Here is a 17,140-nt window from a genome sequence, read left to right on the forward strand (position 1 = left end):
CAACAGAGTTTTCAACGTAGGGTGTAAGCCTATTAAAAAGGATGTTGGGGAATATTTTATGTACTGCAGGTAATAGGCAAATTCCCCTGTAGTTAGAGCTAGCCATAATCTTGCCTTTCTTATGTATTGGGCATGTGACACCTATATTCCAGTCATCAGGTATACTTTCATCTATCCAAATCTTAATTGCAGGCATGTTGAATTGTTTGACAAATTCATTTCCAGCATTTTTAAAGAGTTCTTTGTGTTTTAGATCCATTCTTTGGGCCTTACTATTGTTCACCTTCTTGCTGGCTGCTTCCTCTTTTTCAGCAGTTTGTACTTGTTCCTCTGTTTCTGAGTTCCTTGTATTTACAGAGGTTAAGATTCCTTGGTTCTCAGCTGTACCATCATTCGAAAGTCCATCAAAATATTGAACCCTCTGTATTTCAACATAAATTTGCCCTTGGCTGGAAATCCTTTCAGTTATTATTTAACTTCTGATAAAAAGCTCTAATTTCATTCCTCCTTTTCAGCTGTTCCATTTCTTCCAGCTCCGTCCTTTCATGCTCTCTCCTTTTCTTTTTGTGCAGCCTCTTTTCTTCCCTTCTTGCTGTTCTGTAATCTTCTACAGACCTTCTTATGCATACTCTTGCTGACTTCATTTTTAATTGCTGTTACTAGTGTACAATCTTCATCAAACCAGCCTTTTTGTGTGGCCCATTGTACTCTTCCTGGACCTTTGTCACAGCTTTTGTAAGGGTGTCTTTTAGGTTATTGCATAGTTCCTTGATGCTCTTATTGTCGGGGAAGTGTGCCAGGTCTTCCTTGTGGTGGTCAGAGAATCTTTGAGTAGACTTGGGCTCATTGAGCTTATCAATAAAGAGTTTTTGTGCATGAGATCCACATATCTTCCTTACACTAGATATGCGACTTGTGATTGTTACTACTATAAGGTAACAGTCATAATCAACGTTAGCACCCCTACGACTTCCAGCATCGATTAGATTGGACAGATGTATTGCATCAAATCTGCATTGGACATGGTAGCGATATATAGCATTTCCTGTGTTTTGTTAGAACATTTCCAGCAGCAGGAAATGCACCCACAGGGCCTTTGTGCCCCCATTATTAATCACAGTATTAAAATTATTTCTCAAATATGATTACTTGTCCCAAAAACAACTAAACTGGCCCTCTTTTTATCTGCGTTAAATTGTTTCTTCCTTTCTTTGATAATGTACTCTTGTTGAATACTTTTGATAATGTGATACTGTACTGATCATGAAATAATTTTACTACATTCTTGGTAAGTAATAATTAAATTGTTTTCAAAATCTGGTAGTACTTTCCCACTCTCATGAATTTCATCCACAAACTTACCTGATTTTTCCTTGGCTCGATTTTTCCTTGGTTCTTTGGCCTGACTTCTTGTAAAGTCTTTTCAGATTTAAAAGTAAGTGTTCAGTCACTCATATCATCATCTTACCTCATGCCCTCATTTTCAGTCAGTCTAATTTCTTTTGGCCAGCTATTAACTCACTTTTCATTTTATTTTCTGCCTCCATTGGCCAGTTCTCTTTTCTATCTCTTATCTCTTTGTTCTGCACTCCTGCAAATAAATATGTGTGTGTGTGTGTGTGTGTGTGTGTGTGTGTGTGTGTGTGTGTCACACACCCCGTGTCCACACACACACACACACACACATACATATATCTCTACATTATACTGTTCCAATTTTTGCATCTACATACATCTTTCCGCCAATCGTTCTTTGTTAGCTTTTCTGCGTGTCCAGGTATGTCGCTTGTGACTGTACTACACTGAAGCTGTTCACTTTCAACCTTTTTATACTTTTATCTTGTTTGTTTGAGTTTCTCATCAGTTATCTGTGACTGCTTCTTTTCTACCCTTTTCAGTCTTGGTACTTTCTCTACATATAGTGTAATTGGACACACAAAAATCTATTCACCAAGCTGCGCAGGAGAACACACATATAAAAGATATTACAGTTTGCCTGTGGCTCTTTCCTCTGGCAGAAGGGCTAAAGAGAAGGAAGATGGGTGAAGGAAAAGGACTGGTGAGGCTTAGGAAAAGCAGTAGAATTCGGAAAAGTCATCCGGAACCCTGGGTCAGTTGTGACTTGCTGTATGGGATGAGAAGGGAAGACTGATGTTGGAGACATTCTCTGCTCGATTTACGTCTTATGTCATTACACTGTTTTTTCCCCATCAGTTACTCTTGAACTTCCATTATTTCTGTGGCCACATATAGTTCCAATGCAATCTGAGTTTTTATTTTTTTCAGCTTGGCTGAATTCAGATGTTTCATCTATTTTCTCGTATAATTTCTAGCATTTCAACAGGCCTGCCATTAGTACTAGCTTGCGATCACTCTCAGTGTTAGCATTTCAACAACTCTTGCATTCCTTAACTTTTAAAGCTTTTATCATCACCAAGGAGTTCTTCCAACAAGCCTAGTATGATGTTTTCAAATGATTTGTCTTCATCTTTTTCTGTTTTGATAGATTTTCTCCCTGTCCACAGCAACCTGTGTTTCTCCTTTACTTTCAAGCATTTCTTGATCTGGGCCAGCCACCTCCTTCATGGATGCCTAACTGAAATGGCATCATCATCTGCAAATACAAAAGAATTGTAGATCATCTTTTTTCCTATCCTTCACACCCTTTATTGTTACGTGTATCCATCCTCTCTTTGTTGTAAACCACTCTGACCTTCCATCTCCTATTTCAATGTTGTTTTCTGTAGTTGCCCTCCTTCGATCTGCTGTCATCGACTTCTCTAATGTAAGACATTGCTGTTGTCATGTACTGTACAGCCCAAATTTTTGTTGTATCTATACATCAGATGGAGCAGCCACAAATATCTTCACTGTAATGGCGACTATATTTTGGGTTTTTATAGTAATATTTACTGTTGACTTTTTGCACAGTCCATTACCATTCATACGTTGCTGCGTTACCAAAGACAAGATAGTTTATAACGTCTTTGGAGGTTAGTTGTTATTGCAACTTCCTATTTCCAACTTTACCATTTGCCCGCACTGTTTCTGATTTTGTATTATTTCTCTCCAGTTGGAAATGAAATGTTAAATAGCTTTTAAGTCACAATTTACACTTCATATTATTTCATAATCAAACCTTCTGTCATCCAGAGATACAGTTTGCCACTTGCCTATGATTATCATTACCTAATACACATGCTATTGTGAAAATCACTTTAACTTTTTTACTAACAACATTTAATAATTATTAAATGATCATGAATGATTGAGTTTTGTATATAGAGAAAACGAGGGTTGATCCTACAATTACTCTCAGCAATTACGGCAGCTAAAATGTCCATGATTTTTATAGTTCATCGTTCAAAGATATTATTGCAAGGAGTATGGCCCATTACTATACTTCGATACAGTCATTCCAACTTCGTACACTTTTACTTTCACAAAGCTGTGTCCAATTCCATTCTTATATTCAATTTAATGTCCCTTTGTATAGTCCACACTTCCTATTATTGGTTATTTGGCAAGTAATAGAGTTTAATACTGAGTGCTGCTTTCTCTCATGCACACAATTCCTCAGATATTCTTAGTCTCTGACCTTTGCTGCAAAGTCTGTCCCGTATAAATTAACTACAGTCACATGTCTTGCAGTTAACAGAAATTCCCTGATCCCTTCTGTAGCATACCACACGGCAGTGCCAGCTATATCGCCCGCCGCAGCTACATAGACTTATCCAGAGTGCAGAAAAACAAGACGAGAACTAAAACTAGCCGCGCATGGTTTATATAGTAGAATTTAGAAACAAAAGTAGCCGCATTGAACCCTCTCTGATTTTCCTGAGGTGCTACTTTGCTGTGGGTGTTATTCTGATGGGAGATTATATATTGATAATTTTAATTAAAATTTTTTCAATGCTATTAATTATTTCTGGTATTATCAACACCTCTACCCTATATGAGAATAAGCCTGATAATATTGTTCTCAATTAAAAGAGGGGTTATATCTCACAGTCATCATACTGCAGTCCCGTATTTCATATTTCACTGCACTGTCATCTTCCCTCGGCAAATAAGAGTACCATTATGTCTTATCCTTTGCCATTATTTGTCTGAATGAAGAAAATGTCAGTAGTTCCTCTGTTAGTCTTAAATTCATGCTATCTTCTTCAAATTGAAGTTGTAGGATAACATTCAACCTCTTTATTCTTCTGTGATTGGAATACATTTTCCTACTTTCTTTTTTTAAATGTCTGTGTTATAATTCCCTTATTCCAGTCATTATTTTCTCTATACTGCTTCCAGGATTCAGAGCAACTGTTGTATTCTATTAAGTCTTATATCTGCAGGTAGCACTTCCTCTCTTTTCATTTGTTTCAGAATATTTTCTGTTTCCATCCAGGTAGTTGGTGGTTGCTCTTCCACAAGTAGATCTGTAGGGATATGAAACCGATCATATAGTTTCAGTTATAGGTAAAGCATATAGCAAACTATGGTTCACTGGTAGGTTATTATGAAAACACAGTTAGTCTACAAAGAAAATTACTTACAAAACAGTTGTGTGACCCATCCCAGAATATTGCTCAAGTATATGGGCATGACCAGCTTAAGTCCCAAGTGACACTAGCCACCATTTGGGGCGTCAGACTGAGGGAGACACCCAAGTGTAAGATTTGTGTACACTGCAGATTGCAGTTAGTAGTGAAAACTGATATGGTTAAAACGTATGAGGGTAAAGGGTCAAAGGACGGGAGCCAAATGATGAGTTGTTTGTCTACATCTAAATCTCTATCTATATGTAGGCTCTAACCTCTCTGGTTTCATCTTCGTGGGCTTTTTGCAAGATATATGTAGGAGGAATGAATATGTTTGTTGTTTATTCTAGGAATGAATGCTCTTGGAATAATAGATCACACTGTGATGCAGAACACCTGTCTTAGGGTGTCTGCCACTGGAGTTTGTTTATTATTTTGTGATGCTTTTGTGCATACTAAACGAACCTGTAACAAAACTGTGTAAACTTCTTTGGATCGTCAGTACTTCCTCTACCAGCCCTCCCTTACTGATGAGTAACATTTAAATACTGATTGAATGGGTCTTTTGTAAGCTACTGCCTTTGTTAATGGAGTACATTTCCTGAGGATGCTTCCAGTGAATCTCAGTCGGGCACCTACCTTAATCTTGATTAGTTTTTAGTGGTATCTCCATTTCAGATTGCTCCATACGCATACTCCTGGATATTTTATGGAAGTAATTGCTTCCATCACTCTTCCTTTATCCTGGCTTGTGACAGGTAAAACATGACCTCCAGAGGGGGAGGTAATAAATAGTAATAGTAAGTAGTAGTAGTGGTAGTAGTAGCAGGAAAAAATTATGGTAGTTTAAAATCAAAGATGAGAACATATGACATCAAAATTGAAAGACTATAATGGAAAAAGATAATTAATTATAAAGAATAATTGATAACTAATTACTGAAGAAAATGTGCTGCTAGAGAGTCAGAAAAAAATTGGAACAGCAAAACATGCTTACAGTGGAAAAAGATAACTATTTGTCAGTAAATTGGTTAGTATAGAAAAGAAACACATGTGTGTCAAATATGTTCATCTCCGTGGGATCCTGTATGTCCATGAAATCTGGACACTGTTTATGACAGAAAGTGCTGAGAAGTGATGGTGATTTGGCTTAATGAAGGGTTTTGAAGGGGGAACAGTGAGCAAAGAAATTTCATAGCAACTATTCAAAGCAGGAAAAAAAGACTTTGATATTTATTCAGACACAGTAAGTTTTTAACAAATATGTAGAAAGGAGAAATGATGGGAAGGAAAAGCAAGCAGGAGCCAAGATAGAACATAAATGATTATGTATTGGAGGTAACAAAATGTAAAAAATCATCAAGAAATACAGAAGACAAGGCCCCCACCCCCCATGATCCATGTACCTTGCCATTGATGAGACAGTTTGCATGTCTCAGCAGTACAGATAGCTGTACCATAGGTGCAACCCCAGTGGAGGTGTATCTGTGGAGGTGCCAGACAAACATGTGATTCTTGAACAGGGGCAAAACCTATTCAGTAGTTACAGGGGCAACAAGCAAAATGGCCTTGCTGTGCTGGTAATCTGAACAGTTGAAAGTAAGCCATAATTTTTCCGAAGGGCAGGTAGTTCTACTGTTTGGTTAAATGATGATGGGATTCTCTTGGGTAAAATATTCTGGAGGTAAAATAGTCCCCATTTGGATCATTGGGTGGGGACTACTGAGGAGGATGTCATCATCAGGAGAAAAAAAAAAATGGTGTTCTACAGATCAGAGCGTGGAATGTTAGATCCCTTAATTTGGTAGGTATCTTGGGAAATTTTAAAAGGAAAGGGGGGTGGTTGAAGTGAGATATAATTGGAATTAGTCAGGTTCTTTGGCAGGAGGAACAAGACTTGTAGTAAGGTGAATATGTGGCTATAAATACAAAGTCAAATTGGGATAATGCAGTAGTGTGTTTAATAATGGAAAAAGGAGTTAGGAATGTGAGTAAGCTACTGTGAACAATATTGTGAATGCAGTATCGTAGCCAAGTAGATACTGAGCCCATGTCCACCACAGTAGTACAGCTTTATATTCCAACTACCCTGTAGATGATGAAGAGATTGAAGAAATGTATGATGAAATAAAAGAAATTATTCAGATAGTTAAGGGAGATGAAAATTTAATTGTAATGGGGACTAGAATTTGATAGCAGGAAAAGGAAGAGAAGGGAAAGTAGTAGGTGAATATGGACTGGTGGAAAGGAAAGAAAGAAGAAGCTATCTGGTAGAACTTTGCACAGAGCATAATTTAATCATTGCAAACGCTTTGTTTAAGAATAGATATGGCCTCTGACCACACTTTATTGGTTATGAACTGTAGATTAAAACAGAAGGAATTGAGAAAACGTAGGAAATGAAGGAGGTGGGACCTGCATAAGTTGAAAGAATGAGAGATTACAATGTAAACTTTCACGGCGAGGTATTGTCTTCACTTAAAACTTCCGGGCTGATAGGCTGTGGTCGAAGTGACATTTCGTCTCCGACTGCGGGAGACATCCTCGAAGGTAAAGCGGCAAACTGCGCAGTTCGCCGCTTTACCTCCGAGGATGTCTCCTGCAGTCGGAGACGAAATGTCAGGAGACAGTTTTATACTTCGACCACGGCCTATCAGCCCGGAAGTTTTAAGTGAAGAATGAGAGATTAAGAGGGAGCATTAGGCAATGGTTGACTAGAACAGGGGAAGGGCATATAGTAAAAGACAAATGTGTAGCCAGTGAGAGATGAAATAGTGAAGGCAGCAGAGTATCAGATAATCAAAAAGACAAGGCCTAGTAGAAATCTGTCAATATCTTAGGTTGGTTGGTTGGTTTGGGGAAGGAGACCAGACAGCGAGGTCATCGGTCTCATCGGATTAGGGAAGGACGGGGAAGGAAGTCGGCCGTGCCCTTTGAAAGGAACCATCCCGGCATTTGCCTGGAGCGATTTAGGGAAATCACGGAAAACCTAAATCAGGATGGCCGGACGCGGGATTGAACCGTCGTCCTCCCGAATGCGAGTCCAGTGTCTAACCACTGCGCCACAATATCTTAGGAGTTATTGTATTTAATAGATTATAGGAGAAAATAGAAAAATGCAGCAATTGATGCAAGTGAAAGAGAATACAAATGTCTAAAAATTAGATTGACAGGAAGTGCAAAATTGCTAAGCAGGGATGGGTAGAGGACAAATATTAGGATTTAGAGCATATTTCCCTAGTGAAAGATAGTTATCAACTACAGGAAAATTAAAGAGACATTTGCGAAAAAGAGAAGCAACTGTAGGAATATCAAGAGCTCAGACGGGTACTAAGCGAAGAAGGGAAAGTAGAAAGGTGGAAGGAGTATGCAGAATGTCCCATTTTAATCTATACCGACCAATATCCCTGGAGCAGCACAATTCTGCAAAAAAAAAAAAAAAAAAAAAAAAAAGTCTCTAGTAAAAGTTGTAAGTTTTGAAGGTGGTCATGGATTGGTTACCTTGAAATGACCTTGAACCCTGTTTTCAAGGTCAAACCGAAGTCAAGTTCATTTTAGCAAATTTTAACTGCTATTTTTTTAATTCTGTATTTGTATTCTACGGGAAAAAATTTGCATTGTTAGTAGGGAAATTTTTTTTCAAAACAATGGTTTGTCGCCAGGGGGCACTTCATTGTAACTTCACCAGGTTACCAGTATCTTGAGAACGAAGTGAGATCAGGAAAAATTTTCGATGAAAATCTTGTTTCTTAATTCAGTCCACTGCTGAAATTTTTGTGAACTTGAAATGGCCTTGTAATTCATCAGTAGGGATTAACCTGAAAGCAAATACTGTCGGCATTAGTGGAACCCAAAGTGCACCACATGGAGGTTGCCCAGTGGACTTCGCACAACATTTGCCCTGGAGAGGGCTGATTAACATGGTTCTCACTGGAAATTTAGGATATCAGATTATCAACTGCCCATTTTACCTAATGCACATTTGCACTCTCTGTTGGAAACTGGTCGACATCATTCAGTGTCTGATGGGTAATTGCCAGGAATGCCACCACAATTCTTTCTCTCATATCTTGTGGTGTCGTCAGGGGAGTGGAGTACACCTTCTGCTTCACAGCTCCCCATCTCCCCATAAGAAGTCCAATGTGGTAAGTTTGGCGATCTTGGCGGGAATTCACGAATTGCACTACCAATACCAATCCATCGATTCAGGTAACTTGCATTAAGGTACCTTCTGACAGGCAAGTCCTGATGTGCAGGGGCACTGTCACGTTAAAACCACAGATGTCCTCGTGTGTCTAGGGGGATATTTTCTAGTAAAGGAAGCACCAGATTCTGGAGAATATGAAGATAGTGCAAGCCATTCGACATCTTGCCAGGAAAAAAAAGGCACCAATTACGTAATCTCCAATTATGCCCATCCAGGCATTGATTGACCAACGTATCTGTGTTTGGTTATCTCGTTGCATGCGAGGGTTTGCTTCTGCCCAATAGTGTGCGTTACGGAGATGACTCCTACCATGTTGTCAAAATTTGCCTCGTCTGTAAAGAGAGTGCATGCGAAGAAAAAGGTATCACAATGTATTAGCGTATCGGCACATCAACAAAATGCTGGACATCTCTCAGGATACCCAGGCTCAATTGCTTGGGTGATATATAAATGATACGGGTAGGACTTAAAAGTTCTTAAAACACCAGATACCGTTGATTGAGGCACACCATGCATTCGCTGAATCTGATGAGTCGAAAGGTGTGGATCTTCAGTGATAGCACGAACTCCCAGCACAGTCAACTCTCTCAGGCCCGTCTTTCGTCTCTGCCTTTTCGAGGTCCCTCTTTCAGCTTGCCTTACCAGAGACCTAACTGTAACCTTCGTGGTGTGATGGGCATCGTGATAGCTTTTTGCATACAATCTTTGCGCAGCTGCATAATTATTGTGACACCCCTTAACAGTTTTTATCATTCTCACTATTTCTAAAGGTGTGTAACCAGCCATTTTGGACAGATTAGAGTCGAAAAATAAATTGTACTAATCACTTTTACTATTATTGGTTTTCTTAGAATTTTCCTTAAGCGAAACATCCAGCAAGCGTGTTGAAGGACAACTGACTTATTACAGTGTATGCCACCCGTTTTTTGCACATGCTTGCTGTTTTTTACGCCTCAATGTGAAGCCGAAACATACAGTGTTCAAGTGCTCTCTTTCAGAATATTACTGAGGTGTGTAACAGCTGTGTGTCTTTCTAGAGAGCACTTTTACATATCTTGATATTGACATAACTAATAAAGTAAGGAAATACTCCATAGTAATTCATCCTTTTCAATGCAGAAATGAAAGACGGGTCTGAGAAAGTCAAATACGAGACAAAGTTACTCAGATAAATTTTTATCATATGGACTCCAAACATTTGTGTTGAGAATAATTTTGCTTGTATGGATTTGGAAAAATTTTGCTTTGCTGGAATTCATTAGAGCCTCACGAGACAAAATTGTTCTGAATCCCATGAGGTGAAATTTATCAGAAATCAAGGAGGTGGAATTTTTCTAAATCCCTTAACACATATTTTTCCTAAGCCCGTAAGAATAATTTTTGAGAGTCACACCAGTCAAGAATCATTCTAAGTGAACACAGCCAAGAAATTTTCAGTCTCCAAAGGTAAAATTTCTCTGAACCACCAGTCATGATTTCAAATTCATCAACAATGATGCTTATTAGTTAGCCTCAAAGCTCCACCCTTCTCTTCTCTGATTGTGCCAGCACAAACTGCTGATTCAACACCCTCAAAGTGGTATACATAAGGTCCCGCTAATGCCGATAGTATTTGCTTTCAGGCTAATCCCTACTGAAGAATTTCAAGACCATTTCAAGTTCACAAAAATTTCACCAGTTGACAGAGTTCAGAAATCAAACAAGATTTTCATTGAAAATTTTTCCCAGTCTCTCTTTGTTCTCGAGATACTGGTAACCTGGCAAAGTTACAATGAAGTGCCCCCTGATGACAAACCATTGGGTTTCAAAAAAAATGTTCCCTACAAACAATGCATATTTTTTCCCATAGAATACGAATATGGAATAAAAAATAAGGGTTACCATTTGCAAAAATGACCTTGACCTTGGTTTGACCTTGAAAACAGGGTTCAAGGTCATTTCGAGGTAACCACTCCATGACCTCCTTCAAACCTTAGGACTTTTACTAGAGACTTTTTTCATGGAATTGTGCTGCTCCAGAGGTGTCGGCCAGTATAGATTAAAATGAGATATACTGTACATAGAGGCTCTACACAAGGGAGTTGCACTTGAATGAAAAGGATGTAGGTGTATATGAAGATGAAGATACGATACAATAAGAAGAATTTGACAGAGCACTGAAAGACCTAAGTCAAAACAAGGCCCCTGGAGTAGATGATATTCTGTCAGAACTGCTGCTTGCCTTGGGAGGGACAGCCATGACAAAACTATTCCATTTGGTGTGCAGGATGTGTGAGGTAGGTTAAATACCCTCAGACTTCAAGAAGAATCTATTAGTCCCAATTCCAAAGTAAGCAGGTGCTGAGAAGTGTGAATATTTCCAAACTGTCAGTTTAATGATTCATGGTTGCAAAATACTAACACAAACTGTTTACGGAATAATGAAACAACTGGTAGAAGCCAATGTCAGTGAAGATCAGTGTGGATTCTGCAGAAATGTCGGAACACGCGAGGCAATACTAACCCTATGACTCCTCTTAGAACATAGATTAAGGAAAGGCAAACATATGTTTATAGTATTTATAGACTTATAGAAAACTTTTGACAATGTTGACTGGGATACTCTCTTTGAGTGTCTGTAGGTAGCAGGGATAAACTACAGAGAGGAAAAGTCTATTCACAACTTGTACAGAAACCAGACAGCATTTACAAGAGTCAAGGGGCATGAAAGGGAAGCAGTAATTGAAATGAAAATGATGCAGTGTTGTACTGTATCTCATATTATTCAATATGTACATTGAGTAAGCGGTAAAGGAAACCAAAGAAGAATTTGGAGTAGGTATTAAAGTTCAGGTAGAAAAAAATAAAAAAAACTTAAAGGTTTGGCAGTGACATTGCAATTCTGTTGGAGACAGCAAAGGACTTAGAAGAGCGGTTGAATGGAATGGACAGTGGCTTGGAAGGAGGATATGAAATGAACATCAACAAAAACATAACAAGGGTAATGGAATGTTGTCAAAGTAAATCAGGCTCTGCTGAGGGAATTAGATTAGGAAACAAAACACTCAAAGTAGTAGATGAGGTTCATAAAATAACTGATGATGGCTGAAGTAGAGAGGACATAAAATGCAGACTGACAATGGCAAGGAAAGTATTTCTGATGAAGAGAAATTTATTAACACTGAATACAGATGTAAGTATTATGAAGTCTTTTCTGAAGGTACTTGTCTGGAGCGTAGCCATGTATGGAAATGAAACATTGACGATAAACAGCTTAGACAAGAAGAGAATAGAAGTTTTTGAAATGTGATGCTACAGAAAAATGCTGAAGATTATGTAAGTAAATCACATAACTAATGAGGGTGTACTGAAAAGAATTAACGAGGCAAGAAATTTGTGGCACAACATGACTAAAAGAAGGGGTTGTTGATAGGGTACATTTTCAGACATTAGTATTGGGGGGAAGTGTGGGGGGGGGGGGGGTAAAAATTGTAGAGGGAGACCAAGAGATGAATGAAGTAATCTGATCCAGAAAGATGTAGCTAGCTGTAGTTATTTAGAGATGAAGAGGCTTGCACAGAATAGAGTAGCTGGGAGAGCTGCATCAAACCAGTCTTTCGACTAAAGACTACAACAACAACGGAAGGCAGCACTCAGTAAAGGAGAATGGATGTGACAATAAAGGTATAGCCTTCAGAAGTTGATTGATGGTTGGTTGATACTTAGCAACAGAAACATCCACAGAATGAAACAACATAAAATACACCATATCAGATGACATTGCTGAATTGAAAGAACCATGAACAAAAGAATAAGATAAAATGTAACTGGAGAAATGATGAAACATTATAGGAAACAGATTAAATAATAAATGTCGTGTGACTAGGGTCTCCCAACGGGTAGACCGTTTGCCTGGTGCAAGTCTTTCGATTTGACGCCACTTCGGCGACTTGCGCGTCGATGGGGATGAAATGATGATGATTAGGACAACACAACACCCAGTCCCTGAGCAGCAACACCCAGTCCCTGAGCAGAGAAAATCTCCGGCCCAGCCAGGAATTGAACCCGGGCCCTTAGGATTGACATTCTGTCGTGCTGACCACTCAACTACTGGGGGCAGACAATAGGTTAAATGTGGAGGGAGCATTCAAACAGACAAAATGAATTTGATCAACAGTAAATGATGTAAACTGATATACAGATGGCCTTCACTGACAGTGAACAGTATCCTTTTATAGATTGTGTCCTGTTAACAAATTCCTAAAAGCATAAACTTTAATCTTTCACTCCTTCTTCTTATTTGATAAGCTTTTTCTCTCCTTTATATTTGGATTGTGCTTCCATCTTTCCTTTTCCATATTGGGACCCCTGTGCCTCTTTTTCATTCATTTTTTCTCGTCTGCATTTTTTCTTGTTCTATACAATGTACTCTAACTAGATTCTTCCCTGTTTCTCATTCTCCTTTAATTGGCCTGTTTTTCTTCCAATAAATTAGAAAATTAGAGTCTCTACCATTACATTTCATTGCTACTGTCTTCTCATGCAATATAACACACCTTACAGTAAGTTGCACTACAACCCACCTTAGAATATGTAGCAGAGGATGCACAGCGCACACCACTGTCATAGCAATCCCCTCCCCTCCACTTCCCTTCAAATCCCTATTTTACCCCTCCATTTCCATTTATTTGAGCATGGTGCCCGAGAAACCTTTGTGCTCTTATTTTTGTTGCAATTATTTCAAGGGATATTTGTGGGAGGAAATAATATGTTGACTCTTCTTGTAGCAGACATTCTTAAAATTTCAACTATAGCCCTTTCAATGATACATAGTCCATCTCTTGTAGCTTATGCTATGGACAGATAAGCATATCCTGAAACTTTTGCCTTGTGTAAACAAACCTGCTGTGTCCCAGATTTCTGAAAGATGTTTCCTTTCATTTCTATACATGTGTTTTTTCTAATCTTTTGTGGTCACTTCTCTTCTAAGTGATGAAAACAGTGTGATTGAGTGTCCCAGTGCAGTAACAACAGCAGTGACAGCAGTTTTTTCTCCTAATATAATGAGGGGAGCTTTGAGACTTACAATTTTAACCATTGCTTTTTACTCCGGTTGCTCAGTTTTTTCTGATAGTTGAATATGCATTTTATTGCTCATATGCATATGTTAATACTCTTTTTATTTCAAGTAAATGAAATCAAATTCCATTCTTCTCTTTCAGGCAAAGAACTTCTTTCTGAAAGGAATGGAGTATGAACAGGACGGCAAATTATATGATGCTATTAGGTTTTACCGAAGAGCTGTTCAGTTAGTGCCAGATATTGAATTTCGTCTTTATTCGTCGAAGATGCAGAACCAGAAAGAAGAGGATGAGGAAGATGATACAAGTATAATAATTTTATTTTTTGCTGCTTTTTTATTTCGGTTTTCTTTCTTTGTTACTAAAAGGACAAATCCTTGATATTGTTCTTATACAGTGTGAAAAATCATGGCAAAATGAGGGACTAATCAAATCAGATGACACATTGACACAACTAATACCGTCCTTTATACTAGGAGGGTAAATCAATTATTATCCGCAATTTAGTTATATTTTGGTAGTACTGTCATTTTTCGTTTGTGACTCATGCTTTGTTTATTTGTTGTTATATCTTTGCAATTCTGAAGCTGCTGGCTTAGTTTTGTTTTCGCTGCCATGCTCCGTTGTCTTTTTGCACCAAAGAAGAACAACGTTCAGTGGTCCATTTTTTTGTGGTCGGAAGGCGTATCAGGGGCCGAAATTCATCAAAGACTTTCAGTACAGTACGGAAATAGTGTTTTGCCACAACAGAGTGTCTATGAATGGATTGAAAGATTACGAAACGGTCGCACAAGTCTTATGCAAGATGAAGTAGCCGGATGTCTGTTTACTGTCACATATGAAGAAACCATTGAGCACTCACATGAAATGATTCTCTTAGGCAGATGATTAACTATTGGCGAAGTGCACATCGTCTGCAAATTAGTCACGGTTCTGCCTGCGAAAACATCCACAACAAACTTAAGTTTCATAAAGTTTGTGCAAGGTGGGTCCCAAAACAGCTCACACAGTTGCATAAACAAACACGCTTGGACATCTGCAAAAAACATTTGGATTGCTATGGTAACGACGGGGACAACTTCTTAGACAGGATCATTACTGTTGACGAAACATGGATCCATCATTACGAGCTGGAGAGTAAATGGCAGAGTATGGACTGGAAACATCCAAATTCGCCGTGCAAGAAAAAGTTCAAGACCCAACCGTCCACAGGAAAACTGATGCTTACGGTTTTTTGGGACGCACAAGGTCCAGCACTGGAACTTTATGGGGAAAGTGGCACAACAATAAACAGTATACATTACAGTGAGATGATTGCTGCCAGGATAAAGCCTGCAATTCGAAGCAAATGCCAAGGATTGCTGTCAAAAGGTGTTGTGTTGTTGCTCGATAATGCCCGTTCGCATACTGCTACCCGCATTGCTGAAATGCTCCAGAAACTAAAATTTGAAGTACTGGATCATCCTCCATATAGTCTCGATCTTGCCCCCTTCTGACAATCACTTGTTTGGGCATTAAGGGGCCGTTGATTTTCCTCGGACAAAGCAGTGAAAGAAGTGGTGCATTCCTGGCTCACAGTTCAACCAAGAACCTTCTTTTATGAGAACCTTCTTTTATGAGGCCATCAGGAAGCTTGTACAATGATGGACCAAGTGCGTTGAAACACGAGGAGACTATGTCGAAAAATAATGTTCTTGTAAGTTTCCTATTTGATTACAATAAAATTTTATAACTACTTTGCGGGTAATAATTGACTTACCCTCATAGATTCTGATGCCTCATTTTATCCACACTGGTTGGTTGTTACTGGTGTGATTGTGCTTTATTTATCTTAGTAAAATGTAGTTATACAAAATGTACTTAAAACCTGTGTGATTGTGTTAAGCATGGGCATATGTAGAAATTTTTCCAAGAGGGGCAAAATTCTGAAATTGCAATTTTTTATGTAACTTATTTCATAAGTTTGAAAATCTGTCTTGGCTCAAATAACTAAATCTGTTGAGAACTACGCAAAACTTTGTGTACCTCAAATGACTGATAGTTATCCAGTTATTATTTTATTCGTGGCTGTAATATTCAGTGACTGTAGTATATACTTCAGAATAAATTTCAGTCGTCAGCTCTTAGATATTTTTATTTCACTTCACCAGTTTTGAGAAATTAATTTGACATCTTCAGAAGCTTGCAAAATTCAGGATACAATAAATTTTTGGCCTTTACAGGAGGTATAAGAAATATATTACAAAAACGTACTTGGTATTGGTTTATCAGGTATCAGTGTGTTCTTCATAGAAGGATAATGCCATGATATGTCCAAAAATGCACATATTTCATTAATTATTGTAAATACATATTGATAATTTACGGTAACTAAATCGTATGTCTGTGTCAAGCTGTTGTGCTAGCAGCGTGGAACATATATAAAAGGATATAAAATTATAACTAAGGTATATAAAGAAGTTATATGACAATATTATGAAAATGGTAGTTGCTACTCACCTGTCCTCGTACCCTTACGTGAGGACTGTCCTGCCCACTATCCTTCCCACCCTTCCAACAGTGGTATTCCGCTGCCCACTGAACCTACACAATACCTTTCTCCATCCCTGCTCAACCCCTGCTCCCAACCCCTTGCCTCATGGCTCATATACCTGTAATAGACCTACATGCATGACATGTCCCACACATCCTCCCACCACCAGCTAGCCCAGTCAGGTCACAAGTGTCACTTATCCCAACAAAGGCGGGCTACCTGTGAATTTGGTCATTTGGTCTACAAGCTAAGCTGCAACCACTATGCTGTATCCTAGGTGGGCATGACAACAACTTTTTACAGCCTAGGACTGAACCAAGTCAATACTCATCTCAACGACAGTTTATCAATTTATTCTGCAGCCATACCAACTCAACTGCTGAGTTTGTACAGCATGTGATGCTGTATTACACATCATAGAGTCGAGAAGGTTCCAGTTTCTGGGGAGGGTGTCTTTTTGATTTTGTCAAGCATTTGTGCTCAAGGTTAAGTACAGTAAGCTGTGTTCTGAAGGGTCTGCTGCAATAGTTCTGCTGTATAAAACTAAAAGTGAATTTTACAAGCCATCTCAGGTCTTCTTTTTTTAACAGGCTATCGAGATTCCATTGTTCAGCAATGGCATGGGGCATTTTTGAGGAAGTTTGGGACAGACTATGGGTGCCTGTGTGTAAGGGCCATCTTACGTGATGAAGACATTTTTACCAATTTTAATAAATTATTGTCTCTTATTGATGTATTCATGATAGTTAGGAAGTGCTGTAGTCCGTAGCCGGCCATGAGTCAGAGAGCATTTCCCACGCTGGCTGGC

The 17,140-nt window shown here is 38.7% G+C and overlaps 1 protein-coding gene across 1 annotated transcript in view; it reads left to right on the forward strand.

The window, feature by feature from the left end:
- The window catches only part of LOC126196150 (F-box only protein 9), a 112,239-nt gene that overhangs the window by 56,426 nt on the left and 38,673 nt on the right, over positions 1 to 17,140 (forward strand). Inside the window, exon 4 of the mRNA XM_049934545.1 lies at positions 13,941 to 14,106. Coding sequence (XP_049790502.1) covers positions 13,941 to 14,106 — 166 coding nt within the window. The remainder of the gene's footprint in view (positions 1 to 13,940; positions 14,107 to 17,140) is intronic.

This window comes from Schistocerca nitens, chromosome 1 (genome assembly GCF_023898315.1).
Source record: "Schistocerca nitens isolate TAMUIC-IGC-003100 chromosome 1, iqSchNite1.1, whole genome shotgun sequence".
NCBI lineage: Eukaryota > Metazoa > Arthropoda > Insecta > Orthoptera > Acrididae > Schistocerca > Schistocerca nitens.